Source organism: Symphalangus syndactylus, chromosome 9 (assembly GCF_028878055.3).
Source record: "Symphalangus syndactylus isolate Jambi chromosome 9, NHGRI_mSymSyn1-v2.1_pri, whole genome shotgun sequence".
NCBI classification, from domain to species: Eukaryota; Metazoa; Chordata; class Mammalia; order Primates; family Hylobatidae; genus Symphalangus; species Symphalangus syndactylus.
This window is the reverse complement of record NC_072431.2, coordinates 112634559-112652267: the sequence shown is the minus strand read 5'-3', so window position 1 is coordinate 112652267 and position 17709 is coordinate 112634559. Positions and strand designations below refer to the sequence as shown.

The 17709-nt window shown below is 36.2% G+C and overlaps 2 protein-coding genes across 4 annotated transcripts in view; one reads left to right on the top strand and one right to left on the bottom strand.

Moving 5' to 3' along the window:
• Positions 1 to 17709, top strand: part of IFT74 (intraflagellar transport 74) — a 103573-nt gene that overhangs the window by 22653 nt on the left and 63211 nt on the right. For 2 of the 3 annotated variants that reach the window (XM_055294037.2, XM_055294038.2), the window contains exons 5-8: positions 16 to 114; positions 247 to 307; positions 4391 to 4450; positions 5856 to 5917. In XM_055294037.2, the coding sequence (XP_055150012.1) occupies positions 16 to 114; positions 247 to 307; positions 4391 to 4450; positions 5856 to 5917 (282 nt within the window). The remainder of the gene's footprint in view (positions 1 to 15; positions 115 to 246; positions 308 to 4390; positions 4451 to 5855; positions 5918 to 17709) is intronic. The other variant, XM_063609824.1, reaches the window with a different exon arrangement.
• LOC129490499 (leucine-rich repeat-containing protein 19-like) lies at positions 11570 to 16251 on the bottom strand. Its single transcript, XM_055294416.1, has 4 exons — positions 16195 to 16251; positions 13774 to 14287; positions 12363 to 12551; positions 11570 to 11898 (listed from the first exon to the last, which is right to left on the bottom strand). Exons 1-4 carry the CDS (start codon positions 16249 to 16251, stop codon positions 11570 to 11572), a joined length of 1089 nt encoding a protein of 362 aa, XP_055150391.1.

Here is a 17709-nt window from a genome sequence, read left to right as displayed (position 1 = left end):
TTTCTTCTCTAATAGAAGTAAAATAAGTGAACTTACACCTGAAGTTAATAAACTTCAGAAGGAAATAGAAATGTACAATCAAGAGAATTCAGTATATTTGTCATATGAAAAGAGGTGAGTAATAAGTATTCAGTATTTTGTACATATAATACTAAATTTGTAGCTATCCATATTGTTTATAATGTTCATTTTCTTATGTATATTTTTATGTACATATTTATGAATGTATTTATTTTATGCTTGCAGGGCTGAGACTTTAGCTGTTGAAATAAAAGAGCTTCAAGGACAACTAGCAGACTACAACATGGTATTTTATCTTTTCTAAGAGAATTTACTGTTAATATTTTCATTAGTTTTTACTACTACTTTAAAAATACATTAGTAGGCAAAGGACATGCACAGATACTTTTCAAAAGAAGACAGACATGCAGCCAACAAGCATATGAAAAGAAGCTCATCATCACTGATCATTAGGGAAATGCAAATCAAAAGAATAATGAGATACCATCTCATACCAGTTAGAATGGCTGTTACTAAGAAGTCAAAAATAACAGTTGCTGGTGAAGTTGCAGAGAAAAGGGAATGCTTATACACTGTTGGTGAGAGTGTAAATTAGTTCAACCACTGTGAAAGCAGTGTGGCAATTCCTCAAAAAGCTGAAAATAGAACTACCATTCAGCCCATCAATCCCATTACTGGATGTATACCCAAAGGAATATAAATCATTTTACCATAAAGACACATGCACATGTGTGTTCATTGGAGCACTGTTTACAGTAGCAAAGACATGGAATCAACCTAAATGCCCATCAGTGGCAGATTGGGTAAAGAAAATGTGGTACATATACCATGAAATACTATACAGTCATAAAAAAGAAAAAGATCATGTCCCTTGCAGGAACATGGTTGGAGCTGGAGGTCATTATCCTTAGCAAACTAACGCAGGAAAAGAAAACCAAATACTGCATGTTCTCTCTTACCAGTGGGAGCTAAATGATAACACATAGATGGGAACAACAGATACTGGGATCTACTTGAGGTTGGAGGCTGGAAGGAGGGAAAGGATCAGAAAAAATAACTAATGGGTATTAGCTTAGTTACCTAGGTTATGAAATAATCTGCACAACAAACCCCCATGACAGTTTATCTGTAAAACAAACCTGCACATGTACCCCTGAACCTAAAATAAAAATTTCAAAAACAATAAAACATTTGATGAAAAAATTATTTATTATTTAAAATATCAAATAATACATGAATACATACTTATTTGAAAGATGAAACCATAAAAAATACAACAAAGTATCCCTTTACTTTCTGCTTCATTTCCCTCCCCAGAAATAACTTGGCTTAACAGATTAATATATATTCTTCCACTGTTTTTTGTAAAATACGTTTACTGACACATACACAAATGCACACATGCTTTTCTCCCTAAAATATATTAAAAAAATAATCTAAATAATTTTAAAAGTAGCTAAAACTTACTGGTCCTATCAGTGATCATTGCTTTAAAAACACATTTTTTGTTGAGTGTTGTCATCTTGAAAATTTTAAGATTTAATTATTTAACATACAGATTGCCACCATCTCTATGTTTTACTTGAAATATTGTGTACATTGTCAAAATAGAGTATATAACATGATACAGCTCTACCAAAGATGCTTCTACCTGTGGACTTTGAGAAGAAACAATCCCCCTGGCAGTATTGATAACTGCTCAGTCCTTGGGTGATATTGGCCCCATGAAAATTTCTAGTGTCAGAATTTTCTTTTTTCTAACTCTTTAGTTGCTTTAGCAGCAGTGATGTCTGGATTTAATGGAAAAGACAAATTTTTATCTCACTACCCTTATTAAGAAATAGTGTTACAAGAAATAAACATTCTATCATAATGGTTAGGATAAGTTATGATATACCTACTTGATAGTGTTACCTTGTGCTTATCAAAAATTTTGCTGATTGTAGTATAACTTTTTATTTTTGTTTTTGTTGTTGTTATTGGTGGTGGTGGTGGGTTTTGTTTGTTTTTTGTTTGTTTATTTGTTTGTTTTTCAAGACAGTCTTGCTCTGTCGCCAGAGCTGGAATGCAGTGGCTCAGTCATGGCTCGCTGCAGCCTAGACTTTCTGAGCTCAATTGATCCTCCCACCTCAGCCTCCCAAGCAGGTGGGACTACAGGCACATGCCATCACACCAGGCTAATTTTTTGTATTTTTTTGTTGAGATGAGGTTTGGCCATGTTGCCCATACTGGTCTCAAACTCATGGGCTCAAGTGATCTGCCCACCTTGGTCTCCCAAAGTGCTGGGATTACAGGCTTGAGTCATTGTGCCTGGATTATTTTTATTTTTTAATTTTTTTAGAGATAGGGTCTTGCTCTGTTGCCCTGGCTGAAGTGCAGTAGCATGATTGTAGTTCACTGCAACCTCGAACTCCTGGGCACAAGTGATCTTCCTGCATCAGCCTCCCAGGTAGCTGGGACTACAGGTGCATGCCACCATGCCTGGCTAATTTTTAAATTTTTTGGAGAGACAGGGTCTTGCTGTGTTGCCCACGATGGTCTTGAACTCCTGGGCTCAAGTGATCCTCCTGCTTCAGCTTCCCAAAGTGCTGGGATTATAAGCGTGAGCCATTGCACCCAGCCCTCTTATAATTCTTAAATTTGCTGGACTACACAATTCATCAGAAACATTTTCTAGAGCCCATTATTCACTGGGATTTTCTTTATTAAATGATGTTCTGTTTTAAATATGAGAAAAATAGGTGGTTTTTTTTGTTTTTTTGTTTTTCTTGAGATGGAATCTCACTCTGTCATCCAGGCCAGAGTGCAGTGGCTTGATCTTGGTTCACTGTAACCTCTGCCTCCTGCGTTCAAGTGATTATCCTGCTTCAGCCTCCTGAGTAGCTGGGATTACAGGCGCGCGCCACCAGCTGGGATTACAGGTGCGCTCCTGAGTAGCTGGGATTACAGATGCCTGGCTAATTTTTGTATTTTTAGTAGAGAAGGGGTTTCACCATGTTGGCCAGGCTGGTCTCGAACTCCTGACCTCGTGATCCGCCTGCCTCAGCCTCCCAAAGTGAGGGGATTACAGGCATGAGCCACCGCGCCCGGCCGAGAAAAGTAGTTTTTAAAGGTATGAAATGACATTAGATGAAAGAGAGTTTTAGTTATGCTGGAACAAATTAGGCATATTCATGTAAAAATACTACTATGTAAAATATGCTATTTATAGATTTAATGAGCTAATATCTGATACAGAGCAGTTAGCTGGGTATCTGACATATAGTTAGCACTCAATAAATGTTAGGTCTTATTAGCACTTATTATTTATATCATAAATGAAAAATGTGATATACCTTATACCCAAATAGTTTGCTTTTAGTAGACCTTCTGTTCACATTCTGGCTCTATCGCTTGCTAAATTTCTTTTTCTGCAAAATGTGTACAATAATATCTACTTCATAGAGTAATTGTAAAAATTGAGTTAATACACATGTAATAGTGTTCGACACTAGGTAACTATCCTATGTTGACAACTGATATCCTTGCCTAACTTTTTGAAGTAGGCTTACTACTTACTGTTCCATCTGTGCAAGCCCTGTTGATTTTTTTTTAATTATAGAAGATAAAGAACATCTTTTTACGTTTTTACTAGTGTAAAGTTGTTTTTTGTTTTTTGGTTTTTTTTGAGACGGAATTCGCTTTTGTTGCCCAGGCTGGAGTGCAGTGGCCCAATCTCGGCTCACCACAACCTCCGCCTCCCGGGTTCAAGCAATTCTCCTGCCTCAGCCTCTCTAGTAGCTGGGATTATAGGCATGTGCCGCCACGCCCGGCTAATTTTGTATTTTTAGTAGAGACGGGGTTTCTCCATGTTGGTCAGGCTGTTCTTGAACTCCTGACCTCAGGTGATCCACCCGCGTCAGCCTCCCAAAGTGCTGGGATTACAGACCTGAGCCACCAAGCCCAGCTTACTAGTGTAAATTTGTAAATCTACCAACACTCCTCTCTCCTTGGGGATGTTGGCAGGGGAAGAGAGCGTGATAGATCTTTCCAAAATTCTTGTGTGTTCCAGACCCTTATTTATAAGCTCAGCCATCTTTTCAGAGCAGGCAAAGGTCCACAAGGTATAATATGCAGGAAGAGTAGTTTATTACTGCTCATTTATCCATGTTAAAAATGTAATTTGTTTATTGGCCAGGTGCATAATATATGCTTACTTAGGTAGCTCAATATTTGTTTTTATCTTAAAACAGAAAATATTCAAAAGTATTAATACTTAAGTTACTACTTGTTATTTGTAAGACTGAATACCTATATTATTAATTATAGAGAACATGTGTAAAGACTAACAAAATGGTGTTTGTTTGTTTGTTTGTATTTTTGTTTTTAGGTGGTAGATAAACTTAATACCAACACTGAAATGGAAGAAGTAATGAAGGATTACAATATGGTAAGAAAATTTATAAATATAAGCAAATTGATCTATGTAAGTCATATCCTACAAAACAAAGCATTTATATCTAGAAATAGTTTGATAAAACCTTAAGTGCTATAGAGATGAATATTACTCTGATTGTAAATACCACTATTATGTATTCCTTGAGCTCCCTTAGTTGCTCTTTTAAATTTTCTTCCTGTTGGTTGGCTTTCCTAAGTGGATGTTTAGTGACTGTCTACTGTGTTTGAACTGGTGTCATGTGCAACATTAGTTAGGGAGTGCCCTCTACATTTCCTTATATATATTAGTTTACAATATTTCTGGCTTAGTTTAAGCACAAATATTGATAAATACTCAATGTGACAAATGATAACTTTACATAGTTTTTGTCACCAGTGGAGAAAAATGAATAGATATGACTCCAGACATAAAATACTAATTTTTGATTGGTAAATGAGAATTTGTGTTTAACATGGACATAACACTGGGGACTCCAAAAAGGGGGATGGTATAGGAGTGCAATAAGGGTGGAAAAATTACCTAGCGGGTACAGTGTTCATTATTTGGGTGATGGGTTCCCTAGAAGCCCAAACCTTACCATTATACAATATATCCAGGTAACAAACCTGCACATGTACCTCTGATTCTAAAATAAAACAAAAACAAATTTGTATTCAATGTTCTTAGATTAATTATTTGGTAGAAAACAATAAAATATGTTAATAGCTAGCTTATTTTGATTATAAGCATTTGGATGAAAATAACATACAATTTATAATTTATATAGTTTATAATTTATTTACATGAGTAAAGACTATTCTATGAAGACAGAGGATTTATAAAATGACTCTTCTAAATTTGGGGTTTTAAAACCATGATAATTTAGTTACTTTTAGCTTTAGAACACAAGAGAATTCACTAATTATCTTATTTCAATGCCAGATATAAAAAGTAAAAACCTTATGTGTTTTGTCAGTTGTTTGGGATGGGGGGTCCATTTTCTAGGCTGGGTGTGCACAGGTAGAGTTAATTAGGTGTACTTAGATAATACCCTGAATGGTTCAGGAATAAAACTTGTGGTGGTTCTAAATTTAACATATTACTAATCAGATATTTATTGAACACTCAATACATTCTTTGCTGTTTACATAAATTGAATTTACATTGAATTATTTGACAGATCACTGAAGAACAATGCATATTTTTGGTATAAGATTACAATGGTTCTTAAAAAGACTTTTTAAAAATCTGATGTTGTTTGTTAAATGAGACAATTACTTTATTTTTCTTAAACTTTGTATGTGGCACTAGGATAATTATAATAATTTCTCATTTAGTTTGTAGCCAAAATAACCTACAAAGAAAAAATTTGGTTTAATATTTATTTCTTACTAACTTATGTGTTAACTTTATTCAGCTTAAAGCTCAAAATGATCGAGAAACACAAAGTATAGATGTCATATTTACTGAAAGACAAGCGTAAGTATAGCTAATTTAAAAATCAGATTCATAAATAAGCTTTATTAGGTAGTTTAAGTTGTGATCCAGTTATTTCCTTGTAAATTTCTTAACAATTTCCCCGTTGCCTTTTTCATTTAAAAATATTTACAACACAAGTTTTGTTGCTTATACTTCTTTTATCTTCATTTACCATTAAATAGCTAAATTCTGTATAAAGACTATTACTACATAGCTTATATAAATAGGATTTATGCTTCTAGGAGCTGAAAACTTAGGATGGATAAGAACATCTTTATATCTACTATTTTTAGTTTTAACCTGGGCTTTTAACTAATTTGAATTTTGGTGTTTCATCCCCAATCCAGTGAAAGACACATTATTCATTAGGAAGCTATTTACATTATTTCATTAGCATTGATATTTAATAGTTATATTAGCAATCTACATCATATATAGATTATATGTGTATCTTTATATATAACCTGTCTAAAGACTAAATACCAACTAACGCTGGAAATAAAGTAATTGTGGCAGTGGGAGTAATGCCTACAAAGATAATAATAGATGTGATGTAGTTAACTTATTTGTGTTTTGTCAGTTGTTTGGGATGGGTCCATATTCTAGGCTGGGTATGCACAGGTTGAGTTAACTAGGGATACTCAGATAAAATCTTGAATGATTCAAGAATAAAACTTGTGTTGCTTCTAAGGTCAAAAAGTTGATGAAGAATAATTAATTTAGAACCAACACAAATTTTATTCCTGAATTATTTATTATAAGGCAACACAAACACAGACAATGAGCTGTGTTGTGTAAATACACATACAAGCACATTCTCTCCCAGAAGTTTGTTAATAGTCTCTTTGAGAGCAAAGACAATAATAAACCCAAATTACCATATTCAATTACCAAAATTCAGTAACACCAAATACACTCTCTTGTTACCTCTGCATAAAACAGTAAATATTTGATGATGGATAGATGTTGAAATATACTGATAAAACATTTGAAAGATAAATGTAATTCTTCTGTTGATTAAAATCAAGAATCTCTTCTCCCCTGTCTTTTTTTTTTAAGTAGAGTTTTGCTCTGTTGCCCTTGCTGAATTGAAGTGGCGTGCTCATGGCTCACTGCAGCCTTGAACTCCTGGGTTCAAGTGATGTTGCCTCAGCCCTCCAAGTAGCTGAGACTACAGGTGCATGCCACTATGCCCACCTAATTTTTTGTTTCTTGTGGAGACGGGGTCTTATTACGTTGCTCAGGCTAGTCTCAAATTCCTGGTCTCAAGCAGTCCTCCTACCTTGGCCTCCTCAAGTGTTGGGATTACAGGCGTGAACCATTATACCCGGCCACCATCTATCATTTGATGCTGCTGTAAAATGATATAAACTCAAAATACTAGCAGTCTTTTTCCTTTTACAAGGAAAATTTTGTTCATGGTAACCAAGCTCTTACTTGAAAACGTTCCTTTTTTTTTGTTATCCTGGTTTTAATCCATTTAGCAAATATTTATCATTTACTATATATAAGATACTCTCTTAGGTACTTCAAAGAATAAGAAATATATAAGCTATAGGCCAGTGTAGTGGTTCACACCTGTAATCCCAGCACTTTGGGAGGCCAAGGCGGGTGGATCATGAGGTCAGGAGATCAAGACCATCCTGGCCAACACGGTAAAACCATATCTCTACTAAAAATACAAAAATTAGCTGGGCGTGGTGGCACAGGCCTGTAGTCCCAGCTACTCGGGAGACTGAAGCAGGAGAATCACTTGAACCTGGGAGGCAGAGGTTGCAGTTAGCTGAGATCGTGCCATCGTGCCACTGCACTCCAGCCTGGCGACAGAGCGAGACTCCGTCTCAAAAAAAAAAAAAAAAATTTTATATATATATATATATATATATATATATATATATATATATATATATGTATGTGTGTGCTATAATCCCCTGAAGGCCTTAAAGAGTTTAGAACATTTAAGTTCTCATTTATTTCATCATTTATCTCAAAGTTATATAATACCTAGGTCAGGTTTTAAATATTATATTTACATATTTTACAGATATTTCGTCTGAAAACATAATTTCAAGAACAGAAGTTTAAGAATGTCATAGATTTTTATATCTATTTGGTTTTTTTGATTAAGGAAAATCTTCAAATATGGTACTTTGTCCTGAAGATACATCCAAACCATTTAAAAACTGTACTGTAATTTGTAATTGAGGCTGAGTGAAATTGGTTCTCTTGTCTGTTTCAGGCAGAAATTGAAATTAAGAACAAAAATTGGCCAGGTGCAGTGGCTCATGCCTGTAATCCCAGTACTTTTGGAGGCTGAAGGGGGTGGATCACCTGAGGTCAGGAGTTCAAGATCAGCCTGGCCAACATGGCGAAACCCTGTCTCTACTAAAAATATAAAAATTAGCTGGGTGAGGTGGCAGGTGCCTGTAATCCCAGCTACTCAGGAGGCTGAGGCACACGAATCACTTGAACCCAGGAGGCAGAGGGTTCAGTGAGCTGAGATTGCGCCACTACACTCCAGCCTGGGTGACAGAGCGAGACTTCGTCTCAAAAAAAAAATAATAACAAAAATTATTGTTATGAAGGTTACTTTTCTATACAGCAGTAGAATAGATTTATTTCTTCTGTTAACCAGATGGCCAGCATCTCAGTAACACAAAGATCTATCTTGGCTCTACACATTCAGAGTGACCAAGAAATGCCATACCTCGAGAAGGCAGGTGTAAAAAGCTTCTGTTGCCGGGCGCGGTGGCTCACGCTTGTAATCCCAGCAGTTTGGGAGGCCGAGGCAGGCGGATCACGAGGTCAGGAGATCGAGACCACGGTGAAACCCCGTCTCTACTAAAAATACAAAAAAATTAGCCGGGCATGGTGGCGGGTGCCTGTAGTCCCAGCTACTCGGAGAGGCTGAGGCAGGAGAATGGCGTGAACCCAGGAGGCAGAGCTTGCAGTGAGCCGAGATTGCGCCACTGCACTCCAGCCTGGGTGACAGAGCGAGACTCCGTCTCAAAAAAAAAAAGCTTCTGTTTTCATTCTCTTCTCTTTCAATACAACCATTTAGTGTGGTCTGACCGTCTGGTTTATTATGGAAAACTCATCTATAAAAAGTTGGTTATAATAAACAGCCTCAATATATTACTACAACAATATGTAAGACACCTGGCTTTCAGTTTCACAGTCTTGCTTGAACTAATGATTCTCTTCTAATCCTGTACTTTCTAGTTAGTATTAGTCAAGATCAGTTGCCCTGTAAAAATATATGTAATTATAATTTTATACCCATTTATTTTTCTTTGTGTAGTCAGATATTTATTGAATACCCCATATTCAATAGAGGCCCTTGAATATAAAAGCTTAAGTGTAGTCTTTGCTCATTTGCAATTATATTTCATTTTGCTACATTTCTGAAATATTAATATTTGCATCTTATAATTAGGAAATAATTTAGCAGAATGATACATTGTTTAGAAAAATATATTTTATGTTCCTGTAATCATCTCATTCTTATAATTAAGGTTTAAAACAAAGTATAATTGATATATAAAGAAACATTAGCCATAATATACTTATATCCTTTGTTGAAAACATGTGTCTGTAAACACAAGCAAATACGTATTATAAATTAGTAAGTTCTTCTATTTTACAGGTTATATCATCCTAGTTTTTATTTTCTCTCAGTAGACATTTGTATTGAATTTACTAATTATGTAACTTTTAAAATGACTATTCTATAGATTATGACATAGATCTATTTTATTTTAGTCTCTTTTCTAAGGAATTGCCAAGTACATACAAATTTTTAAAACTTTATTATATGCATAAACAATTTGAACATACACAGAAATAGCATACTACACCATACTCAACATACACAGAAATAGCATATTATACCCTTATTTAGCTCCCAGCTCCATCAGCTCATATTTGACCTTGCTCCATCCATACCTCTAGCCACTGTTCCATTCCACGTGTTATAATGAAGAAAATACCAGAAATATTATTTCACCCATCAATATATTTCAGTGTTTCAGAGATATACTTATTTGTAAAAGATGTAAATTCTTAATTTCTCTGCATATGAAGGTAAAAATTATAGATTGTGCTACAGTTTTTAATGTACTGTTTGCATTGATAAATTATTAAATTGTGATTGTAGCCAATTGATTATAAGGACTTGGCAAATAATTTTCTTTAGACCCTTCCTATTACAGCCTATAGGCCAGTGTTTTCCAAAGTACATTCTTTGGAATGTTACTGAACTACGAGCTCTTAGTAGATGTAACTCAAAGAATGAGTTTTGTTGTCAAGTAAATTTGAGAAATTTTCAATACTTTGCTCTTGAATAATCAGAGAGCAGTTTAGCTTAGTAAAGTTTTGCATAAATCCTATTGTAAAGAATCTTGGCCAGGCACGGTGGTCCACGCCTGTAATCCCAGCACTTTGGGAGGCTGAGGCGGGTGGATCATGAGGTCAGGCGTTCGAGACTAGCCTGGCCAACATGGTGAAACCCTGTCTCTACTAAAAATACAGAAATTAGCCGGGCATGGTGGTGTGCACCTGTACTCCCAGCTACTCGGGAGGCTGAGTCAGAAGAATTGCTTGAACCCAGGAGGCGGAGGTTGCAATGATCTGAGATTGCGCCACTGCAGTCCAGCCTGGGCGACAGTGTGAGACTTTGTCTCAAAAAAAAAAAAAAAAAAAAAAAAGAGAAAGAATCTTGTTTCACCTAGTTTAAACTACTAGTTTTTCCTATAGTAATTTGACCATGTACCTCTTCTCCTGTAAATACTTGTGAATGTCTCTCTGGAAATTAGTATTCTAGAAAAACAATTTGGGAAACATTGCTCTATCTACTGAATAGATAGAAATAGCTGTCCATGGACCACATGAAGATTCCTTAGTGTCAGCACAGACCAATTTGAATAAAAATCTCCCAGACAGAGGTAGAAATATGTATTTTTAAAACAAGATTTATAGATAATTGTGAGGCCCACTTCGGAAGCCACTATGACATTAAACTGTAGTGATCCTGCATTATGGTGACAGCCTTTCTTTATAACCAGAATCAATAGTGACTTATTAGGGATTATGCCTGAACATTGTGCTTGTGCTTTAAATTGCTATGAAATTTTAAGGAAATTTATTGTGCTATTTCAGGAAGCATTTCAAAAAAATATTTTCCAACTCTATGAATTTATTCTGTGAGCATAAAATCAATCTTAATGTATTATTTAAGCTATCTCTGTTCCTCACTTTGACTTCCATATATTAATAAATCCTAACTTTTATTTCTTTACTGATTGAAACATTAGTATAATTTAATACATATTATGTCAAATATCTGTGTTAATATGAGAATCCATGAATAAGTTAGACCTTTTTACTAGTCCGTATGGTCACCCAAGCACTGCTAAGAATAGTAGTGCTAGTATTGTAGATTATGTAACTGTCAGCTACCAAGGAATGTCAGTTATTGTATTTGGACCTGCTTGCTCAATACAATGCAAAGAACATAATTTTATGATATTCATGTATGTTGTCGTTAATGTGAATGTCTGCTAGCTGTATTTTGGTATGTCACATAGCAAAATCCCCATATCTAAACTGTGAGTAAGTGATAACTTTGTTTTAAAAAGCAAACTTTGAAAGAAATTAATTTTCTTCACATAATTCATGGATATCTATATATTTGTCTTCAATAAATCCATCATCATCTACCACAAATGAATGTAATTGTTCAAATATTACTGTAGTTTCTTCAGAGTTTGTTTCTGGTATCTGTGAAAGAGAGCTTGGATTTCCAGTAAAACCATCTTCATAGGTTTCTGCTTCATGCTCTTCCAGGCAATGATGATTATAACTAAGCAGAATATTGTACCATATTGGGCATTTGATAGCAATAAAAATGAGAAGTGAAGTCGTCAGTACAGTGACAACAACACCAACAAGAAAAGCCCAACTTTTTCCAAGAGGTTCATGTTCTTTAATGGAATACGAGAGAGCAGAGAGAAAGAAAATTTGTTAAGTTGGCAAAATAATCATAATTATATATCCTAATTCTCCTCAATATTGGTATTAAAAATAAACATACATTGTAGTTTTCTTTAGACAGATTTTGTGTGGTGGATGAATTCTCTTTTTTCAAAATAGCTGCCTTTGCAATTTTGTTACCCTTTTACCTAAGACCATTATTGATTTATACTCGTTAAGATTTGTGACTAGACTAGTTAAAACAAAGGCACAGAGAAGTTAAATAATTTGCACAATGGCATTTGGCTTGTAACTAGCAGAGCCTAGTTTGGAAGACCAATATTTTGTAAATCTTTAGTTGAGATGAAGAATCTTTCTTTTACATTTTTAATAGAAACTTAAAATAAAGATAACTACCTCAGTTTATTTAGTATGATACATTCAGCAGTGTTAATATTCAGAACCAGTATATTACCTGAATTTCTTGTTAAGTTGTTCGAAGAGCTATTAAATGTTGAATTGCTGATAGGCTGAAAATGAATATAAAGATCTTCAGTTACTGGTGAAGGAAATTTTGAGTGGCATTCAGCCTTATGAGGTACTATTTTGATATTGTAGCTCTTCAGGCTGTTGGAGTAGCTACACATGGTGATGTTCTCATTTTCTAGTAAATCAGAAAGAATAAGATTTAGTATAGAGAAAAATAATAGTTAACAACATTTTATAATTGTTTTATCTAGAATTTTTGACATATCTGTCATTCTTAAAGGCATTATAAGAAATTCCTGTTGTATTTGTCTAGCAACACAATGAAAGAATGATGCACATTTCTGTTTATTATTTTATAACTATGGCTTAAATGCAGTATCTTTATTATTTAGTTTATCTGTATTAGTGTTGATTTTATTATTAATATTGTGGTTACATGGTTACAATCTGGATCTCAGGCACAGTATGGTTTGCAGTTAAAATAGGTCACTCGTTTTCACTTAGTCTAGGAAGCACTTTTAAAAAATTAGTCTTACACATTGACTTTGCTAACAATACATGAAATGATATTACCATCTCACATGCATAGAACATTGACATTTCTGGCCGGGTGTGGAGGCTCATGCCTGTAATCCCAGCACTTTGGGAGGCCGAGGCGAGTGGGTCACCTGAAGTCGGGAGTTTGAGACCAGCCTGACAAACATGGAGGAACCCCATCTCTACTAAAAATACAAAAATTAGCCAGGTGTGGTGGCTCATGACTGTAATCCCAGCTACTCAGGAGGTTGAAGCAGGAGAATCGCTTGAACCTGGGAGGCAGAGGTTGTGGTGAGCTGAGGTCATGCCAATGCATTCCAGCCTGGGTAATAAGAACAAAACTCTGTCTCAAAAAAAAAAAAAAATTTCTTAATTTTTCCCCCTGGTAATGGGGAAGGAGAGCATCTATGCAGCTGTTACTTTTTAGTGTTTGCTCCTGTTTTGCTTAAACAGAAATTGTTTCCTTTCCTTTTTTTTTTTTTTTTTTTTGAGACAGTCTCACTCTGTTGCCCAGGCTGGAGTGCAGTGGCACAATCTCAGCTCACTGTAACGTCTGCCTCCGAGGGTCAAGCGATTCTCCCACCTCAGCCTCCCGAGTACCTGGTACTACAGGCATGTGCCACCATACCCGGCTAATTTTTGTATTTTTAGTAGAGATGGGGTTTCACATGTTGGCCAGGGTGGTCTCAAACTCCTGACCTCAGGTGATCCGCCTGCCTTGGCCTCCCAAAGTGATGGGATTACAGGCGTGAGCCACTGCGCCTGGCTGCTTCCTTTTCTTTAAAACGTGATATGAGATTTTTCTGTGGTGGAACATTGAGTTAATCACATTTTGGTTTTGCTTAATTATGATGGCTTACCCAATGTCACATTTGATGTGTTCAACCAGTTCTGCAAATTAAATAGACTGCAAGAGCAGTTCCATAGGTTTCCATATAAAGTTATTAATTCCAGATGAAATAGTGGTGGTACATCCAAATAGCTAATCAAATTGCCTTGCAGATTCAGAGGTTTTAGGTTTCTTAGAGGCGCAAATATATCAGCATTCAGTTGTTCTATTTTGTTTTGGCAGAGATATAACTGTTTTAGTTTGTTTAAGCCTAAAAATGCACCCTGTTGAATTACATAGATGGAGTTTCTACAGATATTTAAAATTTCTAGACTGGAGAGGTTACCAAAACTGTTATTATGTAAGATAGTAACATTGTTCTCAATCAAATAGAGCTCTGTGAGTAAAAAGTATGTCTGTAGAACTCTTGTGTCTGTACCATTAAGAGTAATTTGATTATAACTGAGATCAAGTATAGTAACATCTTTCTTGATGTCTGCTGGGATCAAGGAATATTTTTTTTCAGTGAAATTACATTGGACTTCCTAGAAAAATAAAAAAAAGAAATGCATTAATCAGAAAAAAATATTAATAGAATTTCCCCAAATTTCATATTTAAGCACTTAGACATTAGAAGGACATTATTTTGGGAAAAAAACCTACTATCTAATCTTTTGGTGTTATAGTAGAGCAAATTTTTTTCTTTATTGGGATGAAATACTAAAAATTAAGGATATTCTGATACATACAATTGAACAAAGAGATTCCAATTTGTTATACGGGTATTTTCCAACTGTTATTACATGATCATTACAGAAAGTAATGCCATTGGAATATTCCCATTTATATATGTGGAAATACATGGTAAATAATAATTCTGTTAACATTTAATATTCCAGTGTGCATGATTGCTTTATAGTGAGGAAATTATTTTAAAACTATATGTGTTTTTAAAATCAGCAGAGCTAACAACATTATACCTAGGGCTGTTAAATAATTAATAAATAGGCTGGGCATGGTGGCTCACGCCTGTAATCCCAGCACTTTGGGAAGTTGAGGTAGGTGGGTTAACCTGAGGTCAGAAGTTCAAGACCAGCCTGTCCAACACGGTGAAACCCTGTCTCAAAGTTTGGTGTTTTAAAAAGAAATATTTGACTTCTTCGTTTGCAATTTGGATGCCTTTTATTTCTCTCTCTTGCCTAATTGCTCTGGCCAGGACTTCTAGTACTGTGTTGAGTAAAAGTGGTGAAAGTGGGCATCCTTGTATTGTTCCAGATCTTAGAAGAAAGGCCTTCAATTTATCCCCATTCAGAATGATGTTAGCTGTGGGTTTGTCATATATGGCATTTGTTATCTTGAAGTATGTTCTTTCTGTGCCCAGTTTAATGAGAATTTTATCATAAAGGGATGTTGAATTCTATCAACTGTGTTTTTATCATTTATTAAAATAATTATATGGTTTTTGTTCTTGGTTTTATTAATGTGATGTGTCATGTTTATTTTATTTTGTGATAATAATTATTTAAGACAGAGTCTTGCTTTGCTGTCCAGGGTGGTTGGAAACTCCTGGACTCAAGTGATCCTTTCATCTCAGCCTCCTGAGAAGCTGGGATTACAGGCACATGTCATTGTGCCCAGCTTATCATGTGTATTAGGCTGTTCTTGCACTGCTGTAGTGAAATATTAGAGACTGGGTAATCTATAAGAAAAGAGATTTAATCGGCTCACAGTTCTGCAGGCTGTACAGGAAGCATGGTGCAGTTCATTTTTTGGGGAGGCCTCAGGAAGCTTACAGTTGTGGCAGAAGGTGAAAGGGGAGCCGGCACATCACATGATGAAATCAGAGCAAGAGAGAGAGAGTGGGAAAGGAGGTGCCACACACTTTTAAACAACCAGATCTCTTGTGAACTCAGAGCAAGATCTCACTTATCACCAAGGGGATGGCCCAAAGCCGTTCATGAGGGATCCGCCCCCATTATCCAAACACCTCCCACCAGGTTTCGTCTCCCACACTGGGGATTACAATTCAACGTGAGATTTGGATGGGGACAAATATCCAAACTATATTGTCATGCTTATTGATTTGCATATGTTGAACTATCTTTGCATCTCTGGAATGAATCTCACTTGGTATGGTGAATAATCTTTTTAATGTATTGTTGAATTTAGTTTGCTATTATTTAGTTGAGGGTTTTTGCATTTATGTTCTTCTGGGATATTGGCCTGTAGTTTTCATTTTTGTTGTGTCCTTGTCTAGTTTTGGTATCAGGGTGATGCTGGTCTTGTAGAATGAGTTTGGAAATATTCTCTCCTCTTTAATTTTGTTTGAAGAGTTTGAGTAGAATTGGTATTAGTTCTTCGTTAAATATTTTATAGAATCCAACAGTGAAGCCAATGTAAATAGACTTAATTCTCTAATTAAAAGGCATAGTGCTGACTGGAAGCTACTGACTGGCTGTTTAAAGGCGGCTGGTACCTCCTCCTCTTGTTCTTGCTCCCTCTCCGCCATGTGACACACCTGCTCCACCTTCGCTTTCCACTGTGACTAAGGGCTTCCTGAGGCCTCACCAGAAACTGAGTGATATTGGTGCCATGCTTTTGCAACTTGTGGAACTGTGAGCCAAATAAACTTCTTTTCTTTATAAATTATCCAATGTCAGGTATTCCTTTATAGCCATGAAAAATGGACTAACACATCATGGTTCCCTGTTTGCTGTTGTTTCTTTTCTTTTTTATTTTTTGAGGCAGAGTTTCGCTCTTGTTGCCCAGGATGGAGTGCAATGGCGCAATCTCGAGTCTTTGCAACCTCTGCCTCCTGGGTTCAAGCGATTCTCCTGCCTCAGCCTCCCAAGTAGCTGGGATTACAGGCATGCACCACCACACCCGGCTAATTTTGCATTTTTACTAGAGACGTATTTTGTATTTTTAGTATTTTTTCTCCATGTTGGTCGGGCTGGTCTCAAACTCCTGACCTCAGGTGATCTGCCTGTCTCGGCCTCCCGAAGTGCTGGATTACAGGTATGAGCCACCACGCCTGGCCTGTTTGCTGTTGTTTCTTGTGGATGTATATGTGTGTCGTTGCATTGTCAGATTAGTTGTTTATTCCAATATTCTCTGTATGGCTTATTTTGTTTTTTATTGAATATATTTGCTTAGAGGGTCTTTTACCACGAGGTTGCTGTCTCCTTTTCAGCTCTAGATGGCACCTTAAGCCCAGCTTCACCTTGGCTCTGGTAAAGGACCAGAGCGCTGCTCTTCCTGAGTGGGGGAGGTTCCAGGGGATATCCTGGTAGTGTGGGAAGGCTGGCTAGAGGTTCATGCCCAGCCAGCCTTCCCACACTAGAGACCTGTGGAGCAAACCTCCTACAGAGTGGTGCTGCTGAACAGCTACTCTGATTTGGTGTCTCCTTTGGCTGAGTTACAGAGCAGAGTTTCCAGATCTGGGGATGGTAATCCTGTCTCTCCTCTTTGTCTCTACATGTCCTCAGGAATATTTCTCTCTTCAGCCACTTGAGATGTTTCCCATGGGTTAAAGCAGAGACAAGTCTCTTGCCAGGGAATATAAGATGGTGGGTAGAAACTGTGATTTGGGGGAAATTTTCCCACATGCTTTGTGCTAGGTTGAATCGGGGGAGGGGCATTGTGGATATGGAAGTCCAATTCTTACTGTCTGCTCAAAGTTTGTTCACTTCTCTGTGGCCCTAGAACTGTCTCATCTTCACGTTTGAATTCTGGTATATTGCTGGTAATGATCTCAGGTCTGTATATTTATTTTTAGTTTTCTGTAGAGAGGAGTGAAGCCAGCTTGCTTCTTGGCCACCATTTTGGAATTGATAGCCCCTTCAGCTCTCTTTCAAATACCCCCTCCCTTTATCTCCAACACATCAAATATATACTTCCTATGTCGTTATCTCCCAACATAGTTACTTGTAATTTTGGTTAGATGAGTATTCAGTGTTTGTACTAT

Coding starts and splice junctions, on each gene's coding strand:
- LOC129490499 (XM_055294416.1), bottom strand. CDS start 16,251: ATGGCGGAGAGGGAGCAAGAACAAGAGGAGGAGGTACCAGCCGCCTTT. Junction 12,552..13,773: donor CACATCAAATGTGACATTGG/GTAAGCCATCAT, acceptor CTGATTTACTAG/AAAATGAGAACATCACCATG. Junction 11,899..12,362: donor CAACTTAACAAGAAATTCAG/GTAATATACTGG, acceptor ATTCCATTAAAG/AACATGAACCTCTTGGAAAA.